This window comes from Carassius carassius, chromosome 16 (genome assembly GCF_963082965.1).
Source record: "Carassius carassius chromosome 16, fCarCar2.1, whole genome shotgun sequence".
NCBI lineage: Eukaryota > Metazoa > Chordata > Actinopteri > Cypriniformes > Cyprinidae > Carassius > Carassius carassius.
Genome location: NC_081770.1, coordinates 15,124,299 through 15,140,454, shown reverse-complemented (window position 1 = coordinate 15,140,454; position 16,156 = coordinate 15,124,299). Strand labels below are relative to the sequence as shown.

General features: G+C 37.3%; 1 protein-coding gene across 2 annotated transcripts in view; it reads left to right on the top strand.

Annotated features, from left to right (window-relative positions):
• The window catches only part of LOC132159682 (rho guanine nucleotide exchange factor 18-like), a 32,243-nt gene extending 20,577 nt beyond the window's left edge, over positions 1–11,666 (top strand). For both annotated transcript variants that reach the window (XM_059569257.1, XM_059569258.1), the window contains 16 exons: positions 775–925; positions 2,047–2,153; positions 2,291–2,431; positions 2,520–2,770; positions 3,839–3,964; positions 4,051–4,168; positions 4,246–4,500; positions 4,688–4,764; positions 4,850–5,028; positions 5,115–5,188; positions 6,161–6,343; positions 6,485–6,631; positions 7,617–7,735; positions 9,209–9,271; positions 9,536–9,583; positions 11,118–11,666. In XM_059569257.1, the coding sequence (XP_059425240.1) occupies positions 775–925; positions 2,047–2,153; positions 2,291–2,431; positions 2,520–2,770; positions 3,839–3,964; positions 4,051–4,168; positions 4,246–4,500; positions 4,688–4,764; positions 4,850–5,028; positions 5,115–5,188; positions 6,161–6,343; positions 6,485–6,631; positions 7,617–7,735; positions 9,209–9,271; positions 9,536–9,583; positions 11,118–11,648 (2,570 nt within the window). In that variant the 3' untranslated portion in view covers positions 11,649–11,666. The remainder of the gene's footprint in view (positions 1–774; positions 926–2,046; positions 2,154–2,290; positions 2,432–2,519; positions 2,771–3,838; positions 3,965–4,050; positions 4,169–4,245; positions 4,501–4,687; positions 4,765–4,849; positions 5,029–5,114; positions 5,189–6,160; positions 6,344–6,484; positions 6,632–7,616; positions 7,736–9,208; positions 9,272–9,535; positions 9,584–11,117) is intronic.
• The last annotated feature ends 4,490 nt before the right edge of the window (positions 11,667–16,156 follow it).

The window sequence follows — 16,156 nt, the reverse complement described above, 5'->3', positions numbered from 1 at the left end:
TAGATATAAAAAAGCAATGTTTAAGTATTAGTATTATTACTATTATTATTATATTATTACTACTTTTATTACTACTACTACTACTATTACATTTTTATATTATTATTATTATTATTATTATTAATACATATTTAATTAAGGCATGTTTATTGTAATTTTATGAAATCTAAATGCAGCTTTTTTCAAAATGTACATTTTGGATTATTATTATCTAATTTGAATGTATTAATATTTCTTATTATAAATGATTTATTATTCCTAAAAATAGATATAATAATTTAGTTTTTTATATGATATGTGTAGAAAAAACGATTATATTATCATTATAATTATTAGGTGTCAGGCTCTCTCTGGAGGTGATAATGGATCTTGATGGTTTATACGCTTGCACTAATCAGACGGTGAGACTCAGACTCTCGTCTGTGCATTAAAACCTCCTCCGGCTCAACAGGACAGTGACGGGAGGGAGGTGAGGAGGAAGGCACATGCGGGATTTCTAGAAGCTACTCTCCACTTTATAAAGCCCACCGTCTTCCTCTCCATCAGTGTTTTCTGCTATCCAGCGTGAAGCAGACACCATGGCACTGGCTTTACCCAGAGCCCGTGGCTCTCAGAGGAAGAGCGCTCGTGTCCCGGTCTCCTGGGGTCTGTCCCGTAGGCTCGGGGTTCGAGTCCTGCTCCATCGTGACTTACTCACCTGCCGTTTCCTCGACTCGATGCCGCGCTCGTTTTTAAGGCACTGCTACCGCACTGACCCGTCTCGCTTCTCCACAGCTCTGAGGGACCCCTGCTCTGCCCTGACCCCCGTCGATGGCTCGTCCCGGACGTCTCGCTGTGCTCCAGGTATGACCGTTTCACCCAAAGGACACAACGCCCAGCCTGCCGCCTCCAGCAACCCTACGCTCAGCCACAACAACAGCAGCAGGTGAGTCCCGTGTGCCTTCAGTCACACATACTGTGATTCACACAAGCCGTGGGTAAAAAAAACTAAACAAATGTGTGTATGTAAATGACAAAAAAAAATCTAATTGCTACATGTTGGGATGTACCAGTATCTAAAATCATTATATACATACTATAAATGTATCAGTTTTACCTGCTTCTAAACTTGGTAAATGCATTATCATATTGATGGGATTTGGCTTATACTAATTGTCTGTTTTTTTTCTATTGATTTGTTATTGTTGAGTTTTTATGATTGGTCATACCATAATGTTTTTTTTCTTTCTTTGTAAAAGTTACCTGTATAACCTGATATTGTGCTGTTAATGTAAAAAAAATTGTATATAATAATTTGACCAATACCTACTTATATGCTTATCGGACCATGTTGTGCATCCATAAGTTTTAACATGGCACTTTATTAACATTAATCTGTTTACATATATATTTATTAATCAATATGATATTTGATATTGATTTATATGTTTAAAACTAAATACACACCAGTGTAATTTGAGAATCATTGATATTCTATCATAGTTTTTGTTTATTTTGAATTAATTTTATTTTTATATTTTGTTTTCATTATAATTTTAGCTAAAGTTTTAGTAATTTTTTGTGGTTTTGTGATCTTATTGTATTATTATTACATTATTTATTATATGTCTTATATGTTTGTTTTATTTTAAGTTATTTTAGTTTTTCAGCATACATTTGAAATGTTGCTTTGGCAACTAGATGTTTTATTATTTTATTTCAGTTAATGTTCATTTTATTTTAAGTAATAAAAATGTTTATGGTTTTGGTTTTTTTAACAATAGTATCCCTGATACACAATGTTTTATAAATAATTAATTATTAATAAATATTTTTTTTTTACTTTATTCTCACTTCTCTTAACTACACAAATTACTTTCACTATAATATAATGTATCATTTTTAACATTCATTTCTGTCTTTGCTTTAGTGTTATTATTACTGTTGGTCATGGTGCAGTTAGGTTGTGTAGAAGTGCGAGGCTTATGAATCAACACAAATGAAGAATGTTCTCTTAATTCTCCCTCGTAATGACTGTGGCGTTTGAATGCTCATGTTCTCTGGCAGCTCTATCACAGGAGAGATGGATGAGGTTGACGCATTCAGGATGAAGCGCCCCACTGATGACACCTTATCTCTCGCCTCCACCATGCCCGAGTCTCTCATCATTGAAGGTGAGGCCTTGATTTTCAATGCCAATACATTGAGAACACCCAGAACGTATGATAAAGTGGCATGGGTAGTTTATGACGGGGGTTTTGTAAAGCATTGAGCAACACTTTGTACTGAGTTTTATGTTAACTGTGCACAGATGCATATTACGCAACAGTGCGAGGGGAACTGGAAGCCATCGTGCAAGATTTCGAAGTGGAGTCCTGGAGTCTGGCTGTGGATCAGGACTTCTTGAAGAAACATTCGAAGGAAATGATCAAGAGACAGGATGTTATATACGGTTAGAGTTGTCTAGCTACCTACACTGCTTTGAGAACTTCGAAAAACTGTTTCCAGATCTTCTCTAATGGGTTTCCTGTCTCCTCCAGAGCTCATCCAGACAGAGATACACCACGTGCGGACGCTCAAGATCATGCTCTGTGTTTACGCTCGAGACCTGCGGGAGGCGCTACAGCTGGACGACAGGAAGCTGGACTGTCTGTTTCCCCGGCTGGACTGCCTGCTGGAGCTGCACAGCCACTTCCTGTCCCGCCTCCGGGAGCGTCGCGCAGAATCCCTGCGGCCAGGCAGTGATCACAACTATGCCATCCATAAACTCTCAGATATCCTTATATCCCAGGTACATGCCCTAAATTAAGCACCTTACTTCCTGCTTCACACTTCCTGGCCTACATTTCCAGCTTCCTGTTGTCAACCTTTTGCCCTATGCTTCCTACTTCGCATTTCCAGTCTTTTGGTTCTTGCTTCAAACATCCTGTTTTTGCCCCACACTTCCTGCCGTTGGCATAGTTCCTGCTTCATACTTCCCTACATTTCCTGTTCTCACACAATTTCTCTAAACTTCCATCATCACATTTCTTGTCTTACGTTTCTCGCTTCAAACATTCTGTTGTTACATTTCTTGCCCTACACTACCACAATTCCTGCTTTTATAATACTTCCTGCTTCACACTTCCTTCCCTAATACTTCCTCCTCCAGACTTCCTGTCCACCCCACTTTTCACCAACATTGCCTGCTGTTGGAATACCTCCTTGATTCATAACACCTTCCCTAAATATCCTGCTTTATACATATCCTTTCATAAAATTTTTGTCCTGCTTCACATTTCCTGTCTTACGCTTCCTACTTCAGACATCCTGTTTTTACATTTCCTGCCCTACACGTCCGGCATCACATTTCCTGCCCTACACGTCCGGCATCACATTTCCTGCCCTACACGTCCGGCATCACATTTCCTGGCCTACACCTCCTGCTTCACATTTCCTGGCCTACACTTCCTGCTTCACATTTCCTGTTTTACATCCTGTAGCTACATTTCCTTCCCTACATTTTCTGCTTCCCACATCCTGTTTTCACACGTTCGCCACTGCCTTCATGCTGTTGTAATACTTCCTAGTTACACCTCCTGCCCTGCATTTCCTATGTTGTTTCCTCCTTTTACACTTCCGGCCTCACATTTCCTGGACTACACTTCCGGCCTCACATTTCCTGGACTACACTTCCGGCCTCACATTTCCCGGACTACACTTCCTGGCCACTTCCTGCTTTAAATTTCTTGTCCTACACTTCCAGCTTCACATTTCCTGTTTTCGTTTCTTGCTTCATACGTTATGTTGGACAGGAAGTGTGAAGAAAACACTGAGAAGGAAGTAAGAAACAGGAAGTTTTATTTGCGTCTGTTTTTAGTTTTCCGGAGAGCTTGGAGAGCGAATGAAGGAAAGTTATGGGGATTTCTGCAGTCGGCACACTGAAGCAGTCAACTACTACAAAGAGCAGCTGCAGAGCAACAAGAAGTTCCAGAACCTCATGAGAGTACGTTGAGATCTTATTTGGCTAACATTTGCCAGGTTGTCCTCAGCGCTGCTTTAAATCATTTTTTCCTCTTACTTTGTTTTTAGAAAATGAGCAGTCTGCCAATAGTGCGGCGGTTAGGCGTTCCAGAGTGTATCTTACTGGTGACGCAGCGAATCACAAAGTATCCTGTTCTTGTGGAGCGCATCCTGCACAACACAGAAGGTTGGTCATTGAAGTCCACTGAAATTATCCAGATATTGTGGATCTGCAAGGTTCTAAACGCTTTCTTCTCATTGCAGCTGGGACAGAGGAACATGAAGGATTGGCACAGGCTCTCAGTCTAATCAAAGACGTCATCGTTCAGGTGGATGCACAGGTCAATCTCTACGAGAAGGAAGCACGGCTCAGGGACATCGCCTCCAAGGTGGAGTCCAAGTCCCTTGGGAAAATCAAAGATGGACGCGTTTTCCGGAAAGAGGACCTTTCTCAGGGGCGCCGCAAGCTCTTGTATGAGGGCACGGTCAACTGGAAATCTGCATCTGGTCGACTTAAAGGTATTATGAGAGCATTAATACCCATGCATACGTACAGAGCCCATCAAGGCATATCGTTTTGACATATGCAGAAGCATCAAAATATATTTTTTCCTCCATTTTTATATATTTTTTTGTCCCCCTTAGGGGCTCCACATACATAAGTTTGTTTGGTGCACAATTGAAATGTGTGATTGCTCTGTTGCAGATATTCTAGCTCTCCTTCTTACTGATGTTCTCGTCTTGTTGCAAGAAAAGGACCAGCGATACGTGTTCTCCAGTGTGGTAAGTGTGAGAATATAGTTTTTGGTTTATACAAGAAAAGAAATTGTTTATGTTAACACACTCACCCGTGCTGTTTTCCTGCTAGGACAACAAGCCATCCGTTATTTCACTGCAGAAGTTGATCGTCCGTGAGGTGGCGCACGAGGAAAGGGCCATGTTCCTCATCTGTGCCTCCTCAAACGAACCGGAGATGTATGAAATCCACACTGCCTCAAAAGAAGACCGCATCACGTGGATCACCCACATCCGTCAGGCCGTGGAGAGGTCTGTGTCAGACGATAATCACAATTGTGTCTGTACTTCTGTCTGCATTGTTTTTTAAATGTTCCTCCTCGGTTCCTGTCCATCAGCTGCCCAAATATAGAAGAGAGATTGTTTAGCGAGGAAGAGGAAGCCAGAGTCGCCCGCTTCCGAGAGTTTCAAGGTAAAACGTCTCACATAACTTGATTCCTAATGACATTCATGGTTTTTCTGCTCATTTTGATGATGTGTGATTGGTTTTTTTATAAGGTTTGAATTATCTTTTGTCACTAGAGGGCGCAGTTGTGTTTTCATACTGAAGCCTTTCAAATCCTTTTGTCAAAAATAAGTATATTTAGTGCAAATGCTTATTATATTAATATATTATACATGGGTATACTATAATTTACTAAACTTGATAGTTAATATTATTATATTTAATTTTACTTTATTATATTAATATAGTTATATTTAGAGTATGTATGTGTATATGGATGTGTGTGTGTGTGTGTATATATATATATATATATATATATATATATATATATACTCACACGCTAAAGGTTTGAGTACTAAATATAATATAAATATATTAATATAAAAATATGTAGTTATATAAAATATTATAAATATATGTGTATTTCATATGTCGCGTGTTATTTATAAAATGTGTAATTTAAACTTGATGTAATTTAGTTATATTTTATAAGACATACTTGTATTCAGCAGGGATGCATTAAATTGATTAAAAGTAACAAAATTAGTTATAAAAAAAGTAAAAAAAAAAAAGTATTAATTAATACTATTCTTGACAAATTCATCAAAAAATCCTGCAACAAAATCAAATTTTCCACAAAAGATTGTTTCTGGCATTATGTTTTGCTGTAAGATTTATAATGTCCTTTTGTTGAAAAATGGTAAATACTACTATCAGTGATTTTGTCTCTTTAACATATTTTACTCCATCTACGACGACTCTTTTGAGGACATTTTTAAACAAGTTAAGCCCAATATAGTTGTGTAGTTTTTAGCAAAAAGAAATTATAAAAACATGATCAAATTCAGCCATAATATTTCTCGCCATGAAAATAGCCACAGAATCTGGAATGGCATTAAACATAAACAAACTAGCTCCATCTATGACTCTTTTCTGTAGATGGCCTGGCGTTGAAGGACGCTCAGATAGTGCAGAGCCTCACGGAGAAGCTGCAGTTGTTTGCAGAGCTGTCTGAATCTGTGGCCGGTTTAGAGGACGCCTGCTCTCGCCGTCTGCTGCTGCGGGGCGACTACTCGGACCTCCAGCAGGGGGAGCAACTGCTCAAAGGAGCCATTACTGAAGGTAACATGTCAGGTTGATGGCCTGATGAATCAGTTGTCTTATGCATCGGTGTCATGATGTAATCTTGCACCTGGTAGCAAACGAGATTATTTAAGAGCTCAGTGTAGATATTGTGTAATGTATATCTGTGTGTTTCTGTAGTGGAGAACCTGCAGAACCTCCTTGCATCTTTAGCTCGGGATGTGTCTCCACAGACCGAGGGGAACCAGAGTCCATCCTTGAGTTTGCTTCCACGCAGAGCGGACACCTTCGGTGGATATGATAGCACTCCTAGCATACTGCCTAAGAGTAAGAGTCAATACATGTGATTAGACACTGATTATACACTCGCATTAATGGAGATTAGTTGGCAGTATTTTAACGTATGTCTCATTGTTGCATAAAATCATATCTTTTTATCCATATTCATTGCATATTTTAAATGATGTGCATCCCAGTTTGCGTGCTATCTGTACTATGCAGTGGGGAAGATAATGATTGAGTAGCGTTAAATCATAGTTGAAAATAGCACATTAAATATTCCCATATAGTGTTCAAATTAGTTGTTTTTTTAAATAAATTAAAATTAAATTAAATTTATGCATTTAGCAGACGCTTTTATCCAAAGCGACTTACACTGCATTCAGACTATCAATTTTTACCTTTCATGTGTTCCCCGGGAATTGAACCCCCAACCTTGCGCTTGATAACGCAATGCTCTACCAATTGAGCTACAGGAACAGTATTGAGAATTTTTTTTCTGTCTTTTGGCTTTCATTTTATTGTTCTTGTCACTCTTGTTTGTTTTTTTCTTTTTCTTTCTTTTGTTTGTTCTGTTTTTTTATTAATTTGCTATTTTCTTTGTTTGCTCTTTTTGTCTTTTAATGGTTCTTTCTTTCACTTGTTTGTTTTTATGATAGCCTTTTGTTTATTATTTAGTTTCACTCTCTTTAATTGTCCTTTTGTTTTCTTTTCCTTCATTCTTTTATTTGTTTGATTTTGTTTCTTTGTTTATTATTTTGTTTCTTAATGTTGATGCTTTCTTTTGTTTGTTTGTTCTCTGACCTTTGTTTTTTCTTTCTCTTCCTTCTGGCTTGCTTTCGGTTTTCACTGTGTTCTTACCAGACACATACCAAAGCCACTTACAGTGCAATACATGTATTTTTATTTTTTGTTAATTATTCACAACCCCCTCTGTTACAGGATATGGGTGGTTTGTGCGGTTCATGTGCAGGTCTGCTATGTACCTCTCCAGTGTAAGTTGTAAATCGGGTGTGTTTGTGTGTTAAATCAGACGGCAGTGTTAAGAAGAAGGTTGCTGGAGCGGCCGGCAGGTCCAGGGACAGGAGTCAACGTGCCAGCTCTGATCCGCAGCTCAAAGAGGTGTACACATGTCAGCACCGGGAAGAGCTGGTGAGAGAACACACTCATGCAGGCCTTTGTCCCACAGATGACAAGAACATGGCCGTGTTTACTAAACGAGAATGACATCAGATCACTTTTGTCCATTTTAAACTGTCACACTAGTCATTGTCAGGCTATAGGTCTGGCAATTATATGATGGTTATATTATTTAGTGTATTATTATTGTTAAAATATATTAATGAATGTGTATAAGAGTATCTATAATTTATAATTATATATATTTAGCAATGTAAATTATGTATATACATTTATATCAAATTAATAATTACATATAATGTTTATAATAATGTAGCTATTTATTTTTTTGTAGTTTGTATTATATATGTATATAAAATCTAAAATTTAAAGCAATATTTTTTACATTACATTATATAGTAATGTTTATACACACTCATATATAGTATATTTGTTTATATAGTACATTATGTATTTATAATATTAAAATTTACATTGTATATTAGTTTGTATTTTCATTTTATATTTATTAAATATTTATTAGCAAATGTAATTATAGTTAAATATTATTTACATTTCAAGATCATAAAATATTATAACATTTTAAGATTATTTTATCACTATTTTTTATTAATGTTGGCAGTTGTCAATGTGTTAACAGTGGAATTAAAAAACAAAATTGTGGTTTAATAAAATATGAAAATTAATAGTGCTTTATACTTTAACTTTTTCCCCACCAGCGTTTTGGAAAAACATTAGCCAGCTACTGCCAGCATTTTTGATCATTTTCACTAAAATTTGCTGACTACTAAAATATTTTGTTGTATGAATATCTGAACATGCAATACATCAAAATAAAAATACAAAATAAAAAACAGCCTCTACTTTTAAACAAAAAGAAAAAAATTCAAGCATTCTTTTTTTTCAACACTTGAATGCAAGTAAGCTTCATAAAATAAAATAAAAGTTTCAATAAAAAATACAAATTGAGCAAAACACATTTTTTTCAAATACTACATCAGGGTCATATTCTGTTATATTATCAAAGCAAAGATGAAGTAGATGGCTTCCATCAGCACTCCCAAAGCTTCACAGTCCTTTACCACTTCCTGGATTGACATTTCACTCGCTAACATAAGACAGTTTTCTGTTGTTGTTGTTGGCTTTTTATTGATGATCGAATTATTATTCATATGCTTCTGCTTACATATGAGATCACACGTTTCTGTGTCTTCCTCGCCTGTGTTTTTGACTCATTCAGGAGATGTGTAATGGCGCCCCCAAGTGTATAACAGGAAAAAATTCCACGTTTGACAGGGGAATGGGAGTTAATGTTTGTTACTATAATTAACTCTAATAAAGTGAATGCATTACTCATCTACCATGATAATATTTGAATATGTTTTCGAATTAACTTAATTTAGGGCTTTTCTCATGAAACATTGATATCCATGAATAAATCCAGACAACTGTTTTTAATTTATTTCGATCTGTCGTCTCTCCCAGGACGAGGCCTCTTCACCTGGCTTGCACAAAATGTGTTCCACCTGTAAATTTCCAGAGTCAGAGGTAAGAGCGCACACTGGATTAGGATTGAGGTGATTATGTCTCACTTTGTTTCCCACGAGATAAAAGGCGCATATCATTTCTCACACCCTGCTCGATACATATTTGAAATGGTAACCTTTGCATTCACCGCACCTAATCGTCAGTTAATGCAGCGATACTTCACTTGGCAGGAATGTGGCATTGTGTCTCGTGAGAATAATGAATAATCTCTGAATATTGAATCATCCTGCCAGTAATGTTGCACTTGTCTTCCTGTTTTTCCAGTTCTATGAGCGAGTGCTGCAGCTGTCCCAGAGGCTGTACAGTTTACAGGTACAACAGAATGACCACACTCATAACGTCAGCCACACACTTCCTGTAATCATGACAGGATCTGCAGGTTCCTCAGGCTGTGGTCATTTGTTTGATCAGATGTTTACAACATCCGTAAAATTGTGGTTAAACAAGAGCTAGATAACTTGTGTTCATTAGTCCATTCTTTTGTTTATTCGCTTGTTTGCTCCTCCTTTAAATTTGTTCTTGTTCTTTTTTCTTTTTTTTCTTTCTGTCAGTTTTGCATTTAGGTTCTTATTCAAAATTGAAATAAGAACCTAGCCTTAATGTACATCTATTTTTAAATATTTTTGCCCTGTCCATTGATAGTCACATCCGCATATAAATGCTCGAAACTTTGCAGTATGTCACCGGTCTTGTACGCATCATGATTAACACAACTTGGATTAGCAAAAAGCGTGCAAAGAGCACTCCCTTTATAATAATTATAAAGCTGTTTTTATTTCAGTTTATCACAATCTCACAAAGTTCCGTCATAATCAATGAATCTCTAATTTACATCATGTTACACTTTGTTATAATGAGAGACTGCACAGCACTGAACAAGGCTGTAGCATAGAGTTGGTTCTAGCTTAAACGCTTAGCCAGTGCATTCATATCAACAGAAAACGTCAGCGTTTGGCTGTTGATCAGTGCTGTGAAAAGATATTGAAGATAGAAACCTCCAGAGTTGAAACATAAATACACACTGGAGCATTTGAAAACTGAAAATGAATGGACACACAAGTACACAGAACCCAGTCTTTGGTCAATTTGTTTGTTTTATTCTTAGTTTGTTGTCTTTTTAATCTTTCTTCCATTTTGTTTGTTCTTTTTGTTTTTGTTCTTTACTTTTTTCTGTTTTTGTTTTTCATTTGCTTTCATTTTTGCTCCGTTTTCTTTTAGCCTTTTATCTTCTCTTTTTGTTTTGTTTTTCATTTATGTTCAGTTTTTTTTTCTTTTAATCATTTTCTATTTTTTCGTTTCTTTTTTTGTTGTTTTGTTTTCTCTTATTTGTTTCATTCATATTTTTCTGTTTTGTTGAACTCTCTTGTTTGTATATTTGCTCATTTTGTTTTGTTTTGTTTTTTGTCTTTCATTTGTTCTCGTTTGTTGACAGTCTGTTCTTTCTTTTGTTTTGTTTTTATCTGGCCTTTTATTTATCCTTTAATTTTCTTTGTCTTATTCTTTTGGTTTAGGTTTAATTCTTTCTGTTTTGTCCTTTTCTTCATTCACGCTCTTATTTGTTCTTTTGACCTTTCATTACTTATTTTTTGTTGTCTTTTTTCTCTTTCTGTCTGTTGTCCTTTAAGTTGCTTGCTTTCTTTTTTTAAGCTTTCATTCTGTTTGCATTGCATTAAATTTACATTCTTACCAGACACTTTATTACCAAAGCTCCTTACAATACAGTACACAAATCATGTTTGAGCAAATACAAGACCAAGCAGCTGAAGCTCTAAACTAAGCCTTAGTTACCAGGAAGCTTTTAACAGCTATCCAAACATCAAGTCCTTTCTGTCTCCTTCCCCCTCAGGCCATAATCTCTCAGCAGGACAGCCACATCGAGCTCCAGCGGGCCTCTCTCCTCACCGCCGAGCGGGACCGTCCCGGCAGCCGGAACCGTGGCACAGACGTGCTTCTGGAGCAGGAGAAGCAGCGCAACCTGGAGAAGCACCGCGAGGAGCTTGCCGACTTCCAGCGGCTACAGAGCCAGCATCGGCAGCAGCAGGCCCGCTGGGAACGTGATCGGGAGAAGCAGCGGAGGCAGGCGGAGGCGGCCGAGCAACAGCTGAAGGAGCGGGAGGAGGAGTGTCAGCGACTGGAGCTGCGTTTGGCCGAGGAGAGGCAGGAACTCGAAAGGCAAAGGCAGACGTACCAGCAAGACCTGGAGAGGCTGAGAGAGTCCACACGTGTCGTTGAGAAAGAGAAAGAGCGATTAGAGCAACAGAGGAAGTTGAACAAGCACAACACGGTGCCAAATACAACAGCACTCTATGCACAGGATGTTGGACAGGTGAGATTCCTCCTGACTGTAGTTGTTTCCATATCCCTCACTTCATTATAATGTTACACTTACTACTGGTCCCCACATGAATCCTTGGTTCTCTTGGATGGCCTCACAGGTTACTAAATAGATCAAAATATTCATAACAATCCAATCTCTCTTCTGTTCACTAAGGCTACATTTACTTGATAAAATAACACTGTAAAAATCATAATATTGTGAAATATTATTATAATTTAAAAGAACCCTTTTCTATTTGAATGCATATTTTAAAATGTAATTTATTCCTGAGATGCAAAGCTCAATGTTCAGCATTACTTCATTCTTCAGTGTCACATGATCCTTTAGAAATCATTCTAATCATCTTTCATTGTTCTCTTTGAAAAAACTATTCATAGCCTCTTAACAATAATTACTTTTTATTCTCCGTTTACGTTGTAACTGATTATTTCCATTTCAAAAATCAAAACATCAGGAAGGTTTCAACACCATTATTTTTTTTTAAATGAGATGTGCTGGAAATAGGAGCTGGCTTACATTAAATTAGCATGATGTGACCTCTGTGTTCCTTTTTAGTGCCACATGTTATTAAAATTGTATGTGTAGGTGTGCCAGCTGAGAGCATCTGCCTTTCCCACGCTCTCTGTTCAGCTCCGCTGTACCAGGACAATCAGAGGGAACAATGTGGCACTGTGAGGTTACATAGCAGTGGCTTTGCTAATCTACCTGCCACCCTGCCCTACCTGTTTGCCAATGAGCCTGTCAGATTACCCAGCTTGCTCTCTGGGAAAAAAACAGACACTCGGACAAGTGTTGTTTGAACAGTATAAACCGGCTCACAAAAAAAAAGCCAGCCTCTGTGTAAACAGCGTATAACAAAAGCCACATATTGTGCGATTTCTAGCTCTAAGCAGTACTGAAACCATCCCAGAGATGACAACACACTAAAAACAATGGGCGAACAACCACATTTTCTTTAGAAAATAGAAATATGTACTTTGCATTTAGCATTTTTTTGCTCATTTGCACACAGTTTGACTGGCTCCATCATCTGTTTTTCATCAAACTCATGGGTTTTCATGATTTCCTTCAATCACGTTAAACTGATTTGAGCGCCGTAGCCTGTCTGTCCATTCGCGTGTGCGTACTTGATGACTAACCCTATTATTTTGACAGATTATTCAGAAAAGGACGTCTAAGGAGCTGGACAAGGCGTCTTTCAGCGTTTGTTCAAACGTGCGTGTGGAGCTAACAGAAATGGGGAACTTTCCTAATGGCTGTAATGCCGTGACGTTAGTGATTACATAGGCATTGACCAAGCGAAATGCAATCAAGCCAGGGTCAATCAGCATCAGTGTTCGTCATTTTATAATATTAAGAAGGAATGTGCATTTAAAGTTTATGGTCCAAAATCATACAGCCACAGCCGGGTGTGTGTGTTTGCACTGCTGGGTTACAGATGAATATGATTCAGCACTTGTGGAAAAAGCGTTTGATTTTTTTTCTACTATTATAGCGTGTAGGGATGTGAGAAATTTGCAAGTAACACATTGAATTAAACATTAATATTTAATATCAAAGCAAAGGAGGTAATAAGTTTTTATAGTACAACTGTAAAATTACAATACTAATTAGTGGCCGACCGATATATCGCCAAGGCCGATATATTGTCCAATATTTGGTTTTTATTTTTTTATTTATTCATTTTTTTAATAGTTTTTCTGCTTGGTCGATGTTTTCAAGGCGAGACTTTTATTTTGACAGCGCTGAGAGCAGCAGCGCCTAAGCACAAAGTGCTCACGCTCTCTCTCTGTTGTTTACTGTCGTTGTTAACAGTTCTGTCTAAATACAAATAGAAGTCTGTCTAATAATAAGATAAATCAGATAGAATCAGAATCGGATAGAAGGGTTAAACAAAGGAATTAATGTATACTAAAAGTATTGTAACGGTTGCTTTTATTTTATTAGTAATAGAAAGGCAAACATTATAATACTGTCTTGTTCGCCGTCAGCATTAATCAAATACGCATTTATATGATTTAAACAAATCTTTGAACGACTAATGAACATTTATTTTCACAAACCTTGCAAACTTAGTCAAATCTTTCTGTGAGATCTGTGAGAGCATGATCGCGTGTTCTCTGCGTGATGCTCAGTCCGTGTGAATTGAATGCTTTAAACTCGTGATTTCAAATTATTCTGTGCTTTATGCATTCGCCTACTGTCATATTCGTGTCATTTTCATTGAGTCCTGTATGTAAAATGAGTGTTACCCTGGCTTTATTTGAAAAATATGATTCCCAATGCACACAAACGTCCCAGAATACTGAGTGCCCTGTTGGTTACATTGTTTACTTTATTTTTAATTATATTTTTATGAAATATTTATTTATTTGTGATATAATATATATATATATATATATACCACTTATACTAATATTTATTGTATATTTAAAATCTAACTTAATTCAAAATTTTTCTGTAAAAATGATTGATTAATATTTAAAATCCAGTAGCTGCACAATTTGGCCAAATATTTTGTAATTATCTATCAAATATGACCATAAATCTTTTTTTTGATGCATATAATTATTACTAATTCTATTCTACTTTTTTTAACAAATTTAAACATACTAAAGTATTTTTTTTTAATCCATTTTTACTGTATTTTTTAACATTCAACGCAACACTGTTGCACCAGCTGCAATGCAACAGCTAAAGATGTCTTTCTGCATGTTTAGTTTAACTGATAATCACTGTTTTTAGATTCTGACATTAATTGTCTAGTCTGTGAATTTGTTAGAAAAGCCCAGCTTTAATGGCTGTAGTACCGGAAATTAATTTGGACATTCAGATATCATACTGTTAAACATTTTGTCATGTTATACACCCTCTCAGAGATGGCAAGTCTCTAATTTATTCCCTTTGTCACCACCAGTAAAACCATAAATTTAGATAAGCTCACTATTCAAGCTCAATCAAAAAGCCGAAGAGGTGACCGCCCCAATCCTTTCTTAGTAAAATAGGCTAAGAATCACATGTTTTTAACATTTGCATATAGCATTCTCCAATGTTATAATGAAACAAACAGCCTCTGACAGTAAGTTGCCACTGCTTTGTTGTTCATTGTGTGTATTGGAGGTCATGGAGGCATGTCTGGTCATGCCCGTCCTTGTCAGATTTCCTGTGATCTCGGCTTATCTCAGGTTAGTACGGCTATCAGTACATAGTAACCGTCTGCCCGTGGTGCCAGGCTACAGACCTTATTCAAATAAATCCCATATTGTGGAGATTCATTATGATGGCGTGCAGAAATGAAAGCATATGCTTTTCAATTTGTTTAGAAAGTTCCAGCTTCAAAGAAGTGAATTCTTTACGACCTAATAATGATTTTTACTAAATGTTAGTTGAGAGAAAGAATCAGACTTCTAACATAGAGGTACGTTATATGCCAATGTAGTTTTTTACGACTTCACTACAATTTTACGGTTTCCTAATTGGGTCGTTTGGCTATGTTTAGCATTTCCACCGTTCGCTCCACTAGTTTTATTATGCGCTGTATTGTTTTATTATCCATCTCACTGTCAGCTTTAATCACAGATATATTGGGGGTTGTTTGACCTGTTCTTTTGTTACCGTCTTAGTCACTTCCGGATGTTAAACCATGGCTCAACTCTTCAGATAACGTCGAATTTTGGTCTTTCATGCGCTCCTCTCTTTCTCTCTCTCTCTCATTCATATATGCTCAACTTTGACCTCTAGTTCCAAAGAAAGCAACTTTTTATGGCCGAGTATATTTTACCTTTGAAAGATTTATATTCCACATTCCTGTTTCCAGGGAGTCTGTATTTGTGATGCTTCGTCGTGAGGTAAAAACACCCAAAACAACCCTTCAGAAACAGGTATTTAGCACCATGATTTAAGAGCCACGTTTTCAGCAGCGAGCCCTTCCGACCAGCCCATGCACAGCAAATGTATATGTGCTCGAAGTATCCAGGGAAGTCTTGAGTTGGGAAAACCTCAACGTATAATTACCTGCCAGCACCCTTTCATTAATACCAGCGCTGGAATTCGGCCAATCTTAATTGTTTATGTGATGTCAATCAAGTCTTTGTGCCGACAATCTTGCACACCCCTCGCATTTTTAACGCTCTGGAAACCTTATATTTACTGAAGGCACCTTAAAGACTGGAAACAATGGAGCATCTGTGCGCTGGGATTCCAGCGTTTGGGAAAAGTACTTGTGCTCCACAAAGGCCGCGCTGTGTGATGGTTCAAAATGATGTTGCCCCGGGCCAGTTGGAGAAGTTTAGCCTTTTCCGACCTCTAGATCAGTGTTTCCCAATCCTGTTCCAACACTACACATTTTGGATGTCTTCCTTATCTGACCGATCAGGTGTTGGAGTCTCTACTAACTGAGCTGCCGAGTCGATTCAGTTGTGTTAGATTACGTTTGGATGATTGAGTTTGAAAATATGCATTTCCTCCAATTTGATGATGGAAATTGGAGGGTGCAATTATGACTTGAAGAAGCATACTGAACAGATTCAGAAGTGTGGCTCTAGAAG